At 37.0% G+C, this 14,183-nt stretch overlaps 1 protein-coding gene across 6 annotated transcripts in view; it reads left to right on the top strand.

Annotated features, from left to right (window-relative positions):
* Positions 1-14,183, top strand: part of CEMIP2 (cell migration inducing hyaluronidase 2) — a 79,964-nt gene that overhangs the window by 25,645 nt on the left and 40,136 nt on the right. For all 6 annotated transcript variants that reach the window (XM_031449864.2, XM_031449861.2, XM_031449858.2 and 3 more), the window contains exons 2-6: positions 12-354; positions 4,097-4,237; positions 4,829-5,390; positions 9,001-9,170; positions 13,209-13,397. In XM_031449864.2, coding sequence (XP_031305724.2) covers positions 24-354; positions 4,097-4,237; positions 4,829-5,390; positions 9,001-9,170; positions 13,209-13,397 — 1,393 coding nt within the window. In that variant the 5' untranslated portion in view covers positions 12-23. The remainder of the gene's footprint in view (positions 1-11; positions 355-4,096; positions 4,238-4,828; positions 5,391-9,000; positions 9,171-13,208; positions 13,398-14,183) is intronic.

Below are 14,183 nucleotides of genomic sequence, written 5' to 3'. Positions count from 1 at the left end.
TCTTTTCACAGTGACAGTGTATCATGCATGCCACTGATTCCAGGGGACACTCCCCTGCTTTCCTGCAACCTCAGAATGGAAACAGCCATCGCTCCTCTGGCTATGTTCCAGGGAAGGTTGTCCCACTGCGCCCCCCTCCTCCTCCAAAGAGCCAAGCTTCAGCCAAATTTACCTCCATCAGACAAGAAGCCCGGGCCACCTTTGCTTTCTCATCTGAGGAACAGCAAGCCCAGAGAGAAAGCCGAAAGCAGAAGAGGCACAAAAATACTTTCATTTGCTTTGCTATTACTAGTTTCTCATTTTTTGTTGCACTTGCAGTCATTTTAGGAATATCCTCAAAATATGCTCCAGATGGTAAGTGTGTATGTGTGCGTGTATAGATGCATGTGTGCATACAGAATATATTCTAGGTGAAGAAAGAAGGGAAGGAAACAGTAGAATAAAATTCTAAAAGCTTTTATGTTATCTTAACTTGGCTCTAGGTAATTAATATATAATAAAATAATATGAAGTGTAACTTCTTATGAATGAGAACAATTGTTAAAGGAATCCCTTGGAAATGATAAAATTAATGGATTGCTCTTTCTTTCCATTTTGCCACTTTGCCCCAGGGCTCAAGATGGTTTTGGAGCATTTCTTTTCCAAATAGTAATTTTAAGAGTCTTTATCGAAATCTTGTGGTAGCACAATTTCATCTTTTGTGCTAGGCATGATTTTCAAACTGCTAAAAATTTTTAGTAATAAAAGTTACTAAATGTAGTGATAAAGTACATTTAATTGAAAAAAAAAGTGAAAGCGATAAGATTTGTGTTCTGCTGTTTGAAACTGGCTGAGGAAACAGTTCCGAAGGAGAAGCTTACAGTATTTTTGAGGAACAATGTAAATCCTTAAACATCCATTAGGAAGTATAAGTTCTGGTACACTTGTCTAAAAATCACTCATTACTTCATGGTTAAACATTATTTAGGGAGATTTTAATTTCTTAAATGGCCTTTGCTTTTCAAGTTGGTAATATGGCAGTACTTTGGATGATTTTGAAAAGTTGATTGTCAGTCAGCCTCAATATAGTACCAACAAAGAATGGCCTCATAATAGATCCCATCCATCTCTCTGAAAATAAGAGGGCTCAGGGCTGTGGAAGAAGTAGATCAGGCCACCTGAATTGGGCACCATATTTGTCTGCGTTTTTTTATGGTCTGCAACAGATTTTTGTCGAATTAGTTCCTCCTTAAATGGATGTAATATTTGAGAAGCATTTTACCATTTATAAGACTTAGAAATATTAGTTTATTTACTTTCCATGGGTGACTTAGGGGTCTTATAAACTTTAAGGTTTTGGAAGAGCTACCATCAGTATTTCTAAGAAAATAGATCTGAAGTAAGAGAGATGTTCATTCAACTCTGTTGGCCCAGCCAGTAGACCACAAAAGGAACTTGTGACATTGCTTTCCATTGCACTAGCGTTGACTTTCTCTCCCCTTTTCTCCAGCAGAGTAACAAGTTGACTACTGTTGATTCATTCTTTCCAAGTAATCTGCAGTAAAGGGATGCTGGATTATGGAAAATCAGAGCTGAAATAAATCTGTGGCTTTAATTGGTGTTTTCATATTCCAGCTAAGACATTGAATTGCTGATGTGGTTCCTTAAATCAACATTTTTCGTTTTCACATTTTGGTAGTATAAGGGCAGAATATCAGTGGAAACATTTGGTATGCTGAAATATTTCAAGATCAGCCTCACTGTGGTTATTGCTGTTATGTAACCTTGATAATGCATCTACTGGTCAACAAGTGGGGGCTGACTAAGCTATTTTTTGATGCTTTCTGCAGACTGCATATTTTCTCATTAAGTGTAGTTTACAGGAAGGAAACAGATTGGAATTTTTGGTGATGGTTCTAATGAAGCATGCTTTCCTGGGGAATAATTATAAACAATTAAGAGGAATTATATAACTATGTAGTAGGCTCTAGATCTCAAAGACTGGATTTCCTTTTCTGGGTATAGTTCTTGCTACGTGGGGCCTACATTTTCTTGTGATATAACATCATGGAGAATTCCAGATAAATGTTTTATGGGAAGAGAGAGAGAGGTAGGAGGAAAGTTCAAGAAATCCTCAGTATTAAGTCAACAAAGTCAAGAGATTTCTTATTTCTTCGATGGGAAGAAGAGTTAAAGGATTATTTTAGTATAATAGTGATGATCATTGATTTATCAGAATTAAATATCAGTGATTATGAAATTGCTAGGAGAAAAATTAATTCCACGAAATAATTGCCAAGGACTTAACCAGTGGGACTAATTTTAACTGTAGTAGTTACTGTCACCTCAAAGGGAAAATGTAAGCCTAGTGCAACATGAATGCTTAGCAATAGAGGTTTGCATTAGTGCTATGCAAGTTCAAATGAGGAAGCAAAATTTTCTTTCTATAAAAAAATATTTTGTGATGCACCCAGTATTTCTTTTTCTCATATTCTTCCCCAACATGTACCTTCTACCTTCATATGATTCCCAAGCATATCTTGCCCATTCCTACCACTCTTTAGTTTAAATATACTGAGGCCTGTGTTTAAACTTACTATTCTAGCTGAGCGACCAAATGGGCTTGGATAGCAAGGGATACTTGCATCACTAGTATTTTTATCTCCCCTTCATGTTCTTCTTATTTAAATACTAGCCACCCTTTGGGGGTCTAAGTCTAGCGTCACCTGCTCCATTGAAGATGCTAAAGCAGTTATTTCCAGCCTAGCTCCTCCTTTTTCTGAGCTCTTTTGCACCTAAAGTAACTCCAGCATTGTTCAGTATTATTTCGAGCATGGTGGCTTTTTCTTTCAAGCTAGATTATAAGCTCTAGGGGCTGTGAGCTTATTCTAAATTTTATAAATTACACACTTCACAAATTTTGTAGTATCTAGTACAGAGTAGACAAATTGATCCTCAATAACTACTTGGTCATTAGTTGGTCAAAATTTGTGTGAAAATACCCCCCGCCCTCCTTCTTCCAAATTATAGTGGAAACTAAAGGTCTCATGCATTAAATAGCTGTGGCAATGCAGACTACTTTTATGTTTTCATCATCACCTATTCAAGAAGCAAACTTTCATTCTAGTGAAGGAACACTATAGGAAAGTAAACTTCATGTTTTCTTTCCTTTTAGTTGTCTTTATTTCTCTTTAGATTTGGAGGTCATTTAGTACCTTAAGGGGAGAAAGACAGTAACTTTAATTTGAAAATACTTAAATGTCAAAAAAACACCCCACATTTAAAATCAATAAAATAATTATCTTAGGGTAGGACAGAATGGGTAAAAATGCTTCATATGTATTTGTGGGACTAAGGAAATCATCATAAAGAAAAAAATATTTTCTTATATGTCAGGTGTTAGATTTCTAAACCAAAGTCATACTATGTCTTGCAGATGGTAAACCTCATTTCTTAAAGGCAGACATCCTTATCACTCAACTTGTTGAGTAATCTTGGGTTTGACTTCTCTAATCAGCAGTCTCCTCATCTCTGAAAATGACAAGTCATGTCTTTGGCCATTTGCCTCTTGCAGTTTTGTTGAGAAAGTGTGTATCTCTGAAGATAGCGATGTTTATCAGCACCTGGCTCTGGAATGAAAGAAGTGCTGTTGCTGCCTACTTTATGACTCACTGTGCATGGGGAGGAGCTTAGAAAGACCTGATATACATATTGCTTAGCAGTTTCCATTTTTTACTTACCAGTATGTTGTGAACATATTTTCTTTTCTAAAATCACTTTCTAGTGTGGGTCCAAGGACGATTTATTTCCAGAGTAAATGGCTTAGGGATACTCCTCTTTTTTTTTTTTTTTTTTTTTAACCTTGTAGACTTTGACTCAACCTAGGTGATAGCAACTTGGTTTTGTGGTGAAACCTTTTTTATGTGCTGAGGAAGTAAATGATTTGACATATCTCTGCTGGGTGGGATGGGATGAGATTTCTATCCTTATGACAGGAAATTAAAATACATCAGCCCATTACTTGTAGGTTGCAATAAATGATGATAGTGTTTGGATTTGGCAGAAGATATTTTTGCATATTATTGGGTTAATGGGATAATGTTGCATTGTTTTATAGAGAATTGCCCAGATCAAAACCCCCGACTCAGGAACTGGGATCCAGGACAAGATTCTTCAAAACAAGTTGTTATCAAGGAGGGAGATATATTCCGTCTGACCTCAGATGCCACAGTGAATTCTATAGTCATTCAGGATGGAGGTAAGTAATGTTCCTTGTCTATGAGAACTACAAGGTTGCTCTTTACTATGGGGGAACATTTAATGTTCTTTATTTAAAAGAACTTAGCTTTTAGGATATGGTGTCACTCTACCTACAGAGATAATAAAAGTTCCCAAGGTAGAACGGTAGAATTCAAGAGCTAGAAGAGCCTTAGAAATCATGCAAGACCTCTGATTTATAGAAAAGGAAATAGTTTCAGAAGGTGATCTTTCAGAGTTGTAATCTTTGTTACAACTATGGAGAGTGATGAGAGAGTTAACATGGGTTAACATATGTAAAAACCATATAAAAATGAGATTCAGATTTATAGGGTCTTAGGTATTTTTCTAGAAATGATTTATCTTTAAAGTAACTGGATTGAAATTCATACACATGGGCATTTTAGGGTGTTGAAACTCTCCATTTCTTCCTTTACTGTGTTTTGAAAAGGGTTCAATTTTCTAAGCAGAATTTTAGTAAATTCTTTTTCCCAATTTAACTGCTTTTTTTCCCCTCTTAAGATGAAATCTATTTCTCTGTATCTCAGAAAGATGTTTCAGAAGTTGGCTTACTTAGTGTTATTCCCTGCAGGACTGCTTGTATTTGGGGACAGTAAAGATGGATCCAGAAATATTACTTTGAGGACACGTTACATCCTGATCAAGGATGGTGGGGCGCTTCATATTGGAGCAGAAAAATGCCGCTATAAATCCAAAGCAACAGTTGTCTTGTATGGCAAGTCAGATGAAGGTGAAAGTATGCCAACATTTGGCAAAAAATTTATTGGTGTGGAAGCCGGCGGGACACTGGAATTACATGGGGCACAGAAGGTATCATGGACGTTGTTGGTGAGAACTCTGCATTCTTCAGGCTTGATCTTTGGCTCCTATGCCTTTGAAAAGAATTTTTTAAGGGGCCTCAATGTGAGGGTCATTGACCAAGACACTGCCAAAATTTTGGAAATTGAGAGGTTTGATACCCACGAATACCACAATGAAAGTAGGCGACTTCAGGAATTCCTGAGAGTCCAGGATCCAGGACGGATTGTTGCCATAGCAGTTGGAGATTCAGCAGCCAAAAGCCTCTTACAAGGAACCATACAAATGATCCAGGACCGGTTGGGAAGTAAGCTGATCCAAGGACTAGGCTACAGGTGGGCACACATATCTTTTTCCTTTCCTTGCTGCTATGTAGTAGTGTCTGTGTCTGTGTGAGAGGAGAGGGAGTGTGGAGAAAAAAACACAACATATCATAGTCTGACTTCAGGTGTCAGCATGGTCACTACCCTTTGGAAGTCCAGCTGTCTCTTGCTTGGAAACATGGGATGGGAGGACAGAATAATGGTTACAAAGCTCTTTTCTTGGCTCTGGTTATGAAGCCCTGTGTGAACTTTTGCATTGGGCTTATGAAAAATTAAGAACAGAAATGTGGTACTGGAAAACAATCAGGCAGTTTAAGGAAATTGACTTTCTTCTTTTATTATCTTCTGAAGATCATATGAAACTCAGGCTAGTCGAGGCACCTTATAAGTTGAAAGGTTAGAGTGCATTTCCATGCTGAGTTGTAAAAGTTGTCTTAAAAGCCTAGGGGTTTGGTAAGGGGTGGAACATGCACAATTTTCTTTTTTCTTTCTTTTTTTTGTGGGACGAATCCTGTGCATGCTAATTTGAACCTGCTTGTTTGATTGGCATAGGCCTATGAAGCCTTGGCCCATGTGAGGAAGCACAAGTTGGAAGACTCAGAGGTTCATCCAGATAGTAGGATTCATTTCTATGGTTTATTCCTGTGTTCTTGTGCTATATTCTAGTTAATCATGATTTCTGAATGCAGTTCTGGGGAAGTAGCTGGCTCAACATTTAATTAGAAAAAAAAAAGAAGTTTTTATTCTGCTTACTGTTCATAGTAAAGTTGAGGAATATCTGCAGTGAAACGTAAGAGGACTTCAAAACTCACATGTTGAGATGATCTCATTATTTTTTCCTTTGATGGTTGGTTGATCTAGTTATTAGTTTTTCCTTTGGTCAGTGTTGGAATGGAATATTATTTGTAGAAATTGTAGAGGAAGTTAAGAAGACAAAAATTAGTGAAGAAAGAAAGTCTGTAATGTTCTAAAAATGCTTTTTACTCACCCAGGGAATATTTAGGAGGTGCTAAGTGCTGGGTACCCATAGATGCTTAGATGAAAGCACACCGTCTCAGAGCCCTCCTTTAATCTGATGGATAAACAAAGACCTAAATAGACAAGGATCATACAATGAGACACGTGGTGCAGCTACAGGCTGTGATGGGAGTGCAAATAGAAGGAGCCACAAAATCGGCCTTGGGGAATCTGTGGCAGCTTCCCAAAGGTGAGAGACCCAAGGGAAGTTTAGGGGTATGCTATGTAGGCTGTAGAGAAGGAGGACTTTCCAGACAGAGGTAATAGCATGTGCAAAATCTCAGGGTTTTTTTTTTTTTTTTAATTAAATATTAAACCCATAAAGAAAAGTGCTAAAAACAAGAATGTAGAGTTTAATGACTTCTACCCTGTGATACCGGGTAGCTACCACCGAGGTCAAGAAAGAGAACATTGCCAGTGGCCTGGAAGCCCCTGTCCTGTCCCTCCTATTCACTGATCCCTCCCTCTGCTCACCAAAGGGAGGCACTCTCCTAGGTCTGTGAGATCTTAAATTCAGGTTTGCCTGTCTTTGAACTTCATATAAATGGAAGCAGACAGTATGTCATTTTTTGTGTCTATTTTCTTTGCTCAACCTTGTTATTGAGTGTGATTTGTCAGTGCATGCAGGGCTGGCTCATTTTCATCGCTGTTTATTTGCTATTGTGTGACTGTTGCACGGTGTATTTACTGCTAGACATCTGGGGAGTTTAACAGTTCGGACCTCTGTTATTAAAAACTGCTTCTCTGAATATTCTTTTATCCATCTCTTCATGCTCACGTGCACATATTTCTATAACTTTCAGACCTAGGAGTGGAAGTGTGATCTTTTCAAAGTCAGACACCTACTTTGTTTCATTATCCAGTAATGCCAGCACTTACAACTTCTGTTTATGTCATTATTGTTCTAGATTTGTGTGATCACTACCTATGAATATTTTGTTTGACTTTTTTTGGTTTCTCTCCCTATTGCTGTCTAAATTCCCTTTAAAATACTGCTGCTGATTTGATGGAGGAATTAGAGTTATGATCCTTTGCCAACGTTCCATTTCATTGACATTCTCTCCAGTGTGCATAAACATGCCCCTTTGAAGATAATGTTCTGGCACGTTGAAATTTTCCTCAAGTGGAGGAGGGAAGTAGGAGTGTTTTGGAGATAATGTCAATAGAATAGAACATTGTTTTATAGTTGCTGAGGCAGTTCTGGTAAATAAAGGAAGCCTCTGATATTTTTCCTCCCCTTCCCTCTCACATAGGAGATAATAAATTGAGACATTCTTCATTTGATTCTTTCTGCTATATCAAGGAATATAAATAGAGCCATAAAGCATAGTCAGCCAAAGAGTAGCTAATCCACACAGGGGCGGGTGTGGAATTTGTAAGGATGTAGGCATGCTTTGGTTGACTTTCATCTGTGAATATCCAGCCATCTGTCTAGCATAGATTACATTTGACTTTTTTTCCCCCTATAGTAAGAAGTTGACATTTTTCTTTTCATGTCTTAAACCAAGAATATTGAGGCAAACTTTCTGACTTTTTGTCTTTGTTCTTTCTTTTCTTTTCGGATTGATTTTGGGCACAAGCTTGAGCAAAGTCCCTGGAATGTTGATTACAGTATCACAGAAATAAAATGGTGTTTTTCAGTCATATTGCTTTCAACAAATAGATATAAAGCATGTAAAAATTGAAATCTGTTGAATAGTGATTCTACAGCTTTAATTTAAGAATATTAAAAAACCAGTAACCCAGTGGTTCTCAGCCTTGCTTGTATACCTGAAATCTTAAAAAATTCCATGCCCAGGACCCACCCTAGATCATTTACATCAGGATCTCTGAAAGGTAGACCCACCCTCCCTGCAATTTGTGTAGTCACGGTTGATAACTATTGCTCTAACCTCTGACCTCTAACTCAGGGATCTCAGTGTGGTTCACCATCACCTGGGAATTTATCAGAAATGAAAATTCTACAGCCCTCACCTCAAACAATCAGAGGGTGGGGCCCAGCAGTCTGATTTAATTAGCCCTCTAGGCGATTCCGATGCCTACAAAGTTTGAGAACCACTGCTCTAACTTGGTGGTTCTCCTGGGTGACTGCACAGTCATATCATCTGGAGAACTTTAAAAACATACTAATTCCAGGCTCCACCTGTAAAGAGGATGATTGTATTGGTCTGGACTGAGTCTATAAGCATGGATATATTCTCCCATGATGATTCTGTGATGCAGCTAAATTTGAGAACATTGCAGAGAGGAGAGTGGAAAAGAGAGCAAGTAATAATCAATTAAGAAAAAATGGGTTTGTGCCCAGAATGATATATGAATGAAATGGGTGTGTATTGAGGAAGTCAATGATTAATTGAAGTCTTAGTCAGTGGTGTTTCACCTGTTACAGAGCTGGATAAACAAGGATTTAAAATCCAGGTGCATTTCCTCCTGTGATGTCAGTTATTTCAGTCAAGTTTGGACTTGCAACTTCATATGGAAAAAAGAGGTGGAGGGATTGACAAAAATGAAATAGAGTTAACAGCACCTGTCTTAACATCTGTGTCAGGGATTTGGTCAGCACCATGACAAATGATTAAATGCATATGCTCTTTTTTTCTTCTAGGCAAGCTTGGGCTTTGGTTGGTGTCATTGATGGTGGAAGTACTTCTTGCAATGAATCTGTGAGAAACTATGAAAATCATAGTAGTGGAGGGAAGGCCCTTGCTCAAAGAGAATTTTATACTGTGGATGGTCAGAAGTTCGCTGTTACAGCTTATAGTGAATGGATTGAAGGTAGGCAAGTACAGTTTATACTCTTTAAGACATTGGTAAATATTGCGACAGATTTTTTTTAAAGTAGTAATTGTATTCAAACGACAGTCTGTTTAGATTTCTCAACTGGATGAACATGAAACCTATAGTTTCCCTACTATTCTTGATATTTTAGTCTCAAGAATTCTTTCTGGACTAGAAAATGATCTAACTTGGGCATCCCCTTTGTTCCTCATTCTTGAGTCATATGGTGTGGTTAACTAGTAGAAATGGATTTGTTTCCTGGATTTGGTACCAGTTGAACCAATCTGGATATGATAGGGTGGGGTGTCTTTGGTTATGTTTCATGACAGTGAAATGATCTTGTACTTTGGATCTTCTCCTTATGTAGATGTATTAGTAGATACTACCTTTGAACACATGCTATGTAAACAAACTTTGATTTTCTTAGCATTCATCTAATGTTTATTTTACAGACAAATTGGAAAATAGAAAAGTACAAAGTAAAAATTAATCTTTAACCCTGTCATTCAGACATAATTGGTATTTTTTATCTTTTATACATTCCCTTCCCTAATGTTTATTTTGTTCTAATCTGCTATCCTCTCCTTAAATAACATATTGTAAAGTTATCTTAGGTTTTTCTGTACATTTTTTCAACTTTTTTTTTACATTTTTCTTCAACATATTTTTTTAAAATTATAATCCACCTTTCAGAAGAACTATCATGTCTAGCACTGATGTTCTGATTTTTTTCTTTTAAGGATGTTCACTGCAGAATTTCTGTAACCACTTTGCTGTTAGATTTTTTGACTCCAAGTGGACTGGTAGCTTCCTGTCTGTGCTTGCCCACCTCCTTTCTTTTCCAACCCAATATTATACCAAAATTAATGTGAGATGAGTAATTAAGAGGTGCTTTATTACCTCTGTAATTACCCAGAAAGGTTTATTTTATACACTGGGTGCATACCTCTGTTTTGAGCAGCACTGTAACAAAGTATTTACTAAAATGAATTTCTGGAGACAGAATGCCTGGGTTCATATCCCAGCTCTTTTACTTACTGTATGATGGTTGGCATATGACTTTAAATTCCTAACCCTCAGTTTCCTCATTTGGAACATGGGGACAGTAATGGAAACTACCACATAGGATTGCTGTGGGTATCAAATGTGAAACATATGAAGCACAGTGCATATATTACCCATTCAGTAAAAGTTAGTCAATGCAAACATGACTTGGGTTATAAAGGTGTATTTTGTTTCCTTGCAATTAAAAAGAGAAAGTCTTTTGCTTTAAAACAAACAGATAAATAGAGTTCCTGGTATGTGACAGGGACTTTCACATATTTCATCTAAGCAGACGTCTGAGTTTAGGGTGGACTCTGTTATGCGTGAGGAAGCTGGAATCCAGCCTCAGCTTTCTGCCTCCAAGACTGCTGCCCCTTTGACCACATCATGGTTGCCTCTGGCAAAAAGCATAGGTAGATGAGAAGCATTTCCTAGCAGAAATTTGGACCCACAGAAATTGTTTATTAGAACTGCTTCCAGTAAGATTCCAGGCAGGGGATAGCTAGTGATAAACTGTGAGTCAACATTTCCTTTGTGGGAAATTTTGTTTTCTTTTCCACATTACTGATAACTATTCATTTCTGAAAGATGGTACATTCTAACTATCTATCGCAGGATATTATTTGTGTCCCGTGTTCTCAGTGGCTCTTATTTTCTGGAAGAAGTGAACGTTTCTCTCCAGGAAACAAGGAGGATGTGCTTATTTCCTTTCATACTTACAGTTTAGTAGTGCTAATAGGAGGTAGCTCAGGCAGGATTTTGTTCTAAAGCCAGAAAAAAGTGAGGAATTATTGAATAATGCAGATTTTCTCCATCTAGCTTTTTTTTTTTAAACAGAAACAAATTCTAATGATTTTTTTTTCTTTTGGATAAGTTTTTTTTTTTTTTTTTTTTTGGTGGGGTATACTGAGGTTTGTTTGTTTGTTTATTTAAGTGCTGGATACTGGGGATTGAATCCAGGACCTTGTGCATGCTAAGCATTCATTCTACCACTGAGCTATACCTTCCCCCTTCTAATGATCTCTTAAGTCAAAACTTAATTATCTAGTTAGCTTTTTTAAAAAAAGAATTATTGAAATTTTACATAAAAAATTAGTATTTCTTAGTTGCCCTTTTTTGTTAATTTTAAGTAAAAATTGAAATTTAGTGTAGTGATTGTTGTTGCTGCCATCAGGTTTTTGATTATCTTTGTTCTTAACCTGCTTATTTTGATTCTGAGAAGGCAGAATAATACGGAGGTTATGAAATTGGACTCTGAAATTAAATTAACATTCATTTGTGAGCTCGATCATTTCTCAGCTGTTATTCAAACTCCCTAACCTTTGCTTTCTTCATCTCTAATGCATGTAATAGTTCCTATTTCTCAGAGTTGTCTTGATGAGAAGTTATTATACATGTGAAGTCCTAACAACTGTTAGCTGTCCTTACTGTTAGTTATTAAGCATTTAGACAAAATTCTATTAATGGCTTTAGTATCTGCATGCAAGAAACATAAAAAAGAAAACAGTTCGTATTTATTAGGTTCCCTTTTGGTGCTTTGTAGAAACAGAAAAGCATGATAGATAGAGTCTAAAGGAACAGAATTGAAGACTTTCTCAGGTTACATTTTATCAGGATAGCTGGCTCAAGACTGTAAGGATATTTGGATTATTCCTTGTGTGAATTTCCCTGTTTTTGATTCCCCTACTCTAAGTGAATGTGTCTTTTTTACTTCTTTCATCAGCTTTTAGAGTCAGTATCTTGAAGTAGCCTCAGAAGCGTTTGCCTGTTAGAAGGATAATAGTGAAGTACAGATAGTTAGTAAACAGATCTTTGAAATGTGATGTGTTCCCACATTTCCATATTTTCCATAGCTTCCATCTATTCCATATTCATTTGCATTGAATCAACTTTTAGATGACGACAGATTATATCATGGACATTTTAGAAGCAAGAAACACTTCCACACTTGGTTGCATGTTAAAGAGTGTAAGTTATGGATATAAATTGGACCAACTTTTCAGTTTTCATCTGCCTAATTGGGAACCAACTCTGAATTTCGAAAGGAGGTATTAGGAGAGATCAATAATTAGTAGCCCCTGGATTGCACAGCTGACGTTATCCCAGGAAAGGCGCTGAGCTGGACTGGGGCACTATGATGTGGCCTTTAGGTCACGTTGCAGATCATAGTGGGAACACTCCTCTCTTCAGCAGACATCTATGAGTCTGCACTATGAAACAGAGCAGTGAATATACTGATGGATGTACTTTGCTGCCTTCACTGATGTAGCTTCCAAGGAGGAGAGCTGTCTTCCTGTTGGAATGATATGAATCATACCAGAGAGAATACTAGAAAGAGAATGCTGAAGAGAAAGGTTACTTCCAGCAAGGGTGTTGGGGAAGTCCTTAAAGATTCTCCTGAACTTTATAAGATGAATAGTACCTTGGTTGGTAAATTAAGAGTGGAAGGATACTGTAGATAAATACTAAAGGATGAGCAAAGGCCCAGAAATGAGAGATTGCATACGGCAAGCTTTTATTCTTAAGATTGTATATGTGCTAATTCCTACCTGTTGTCCTGTGTGTAGATTAAATTGAAGCATCGAGTCTTATTAAAGACCTATTCTGTGTTTGGCAGCTTCTACCTGAGTGTGATGTGTTCTTATTACATATTAGGATGGTGTGGAAGCAGTATTACAGTTTTAGCTCTGAGTTGAAGTACAGCAAGAGATTTGGGGATTGGGAGCCTTCTTCAAAATTATAAAGTAATATTCTATTGAATTGACACCTTATATTCTGTCATTGTTAGGGGTGCATGGAGCTTTCTCCCTGGAGGGCAGGGATTTATATTTTCATCTTTTTATCATTAGTATCTGTAGAATGACTGACACATGGTTTGCATTAGTAAAAATTAGCTGATTTGTGTTTATCTGAACTTTTGATTTGTGAATCAGTGAGGGGGTTAATTTAAGAGAAAAAAAACAACTCTTTTTTTCTTGCTTTTTGGTCTAGGTGTTTCTCTTTCAGGTTTCTGGGTAGAGGTCGTGGATGGAGTAAAGCTTCACCTGCTGGATGATGTTAGTAGCTGGAAACCCGGAGACCAGATTGTGGTTGCAAGTACAGACTACTCCATGTACCAAGCAGAGGAGTTCACTCTTCTCCCCTGTCCCGAGTGCAGCCGCTTCCAGGTCAAAGTCAAAGGTATCATCAGACTGCTTAGGATGCTTCTTGGGAAACACTCTTCTTGAGATTTGATTCCTGGAATTCTTTTTTTTCCCTTCAGTCATCACCACCACCACCATCATTATCATCATCAATACTGAAGGTCTTAGCAGTGGGGTGCTTTGAACACTAGAATCTCAGAGGATGTTAGATTCAAGTAGTCATTGAGCAGTAATGTTGCTACTAGTGATATATAGAAGACAAATCAGTGTTTTTGTGCCTGTTTCTATGCTTAAAAAGAAAAGATGTAGACTAGATGGATTGATTTTTCCAAAATCCTTTCTAACTTCTTTTTTATTAATTCTCCACTATCAAATAATAGTAAACTGGATTTATTTTTTAAATAGAAGTGTTTCTTTTTTTTAAATCAGAAAATGGAAAATGAAAATCATGGTTTTTGAGTATCTATTTTCTTGGCAAAAAGTAGATCTCACCAATAAATAAAGCTAAAGAGGTATTTTTTATAAAACTACATTTCCCATCATAATCTTGAATAATACATTTCTTGAGAGAGAGCAGTGTACAATGAGATTCTTACTGTAAGCTGTGTTTAGAAAGAATGACTGACATTTACCAGGTACTTGTTTTGAGCCTGGTAATAGGGAAAGCTTCTTCCTCCATTGCCTCAATTATGGAATTCATTGGGCATTTTACTCATTATATTGCTTTCCTTGCTTCTGTAATAAAGATTATACATTTATGACACAAAACAAAAGGATTTATAATAACTTTATTAGGTACTCACTCAATGGGTAATTTAGAGCT

Source organism: Camelus dromedarius, chromosome 10 (genome assembly GCF_036321535.1).
Source record: "Camelus dromedarius isolate mCamDro1 chromosome 10, mCamDro1.pat, whole genome shotgun sequence".
In the NCBI taxonomy this organism is placed as follows: domain Eukaryota; kingdom Metazoa; phylum Chordata; class Mammalia; order Artiodactyla; family Camelidae; genus Camelus; species Camelus dromedarius.
This window is presented reverse-complemented; position numbering and strand designations above follow the sequence as displayed.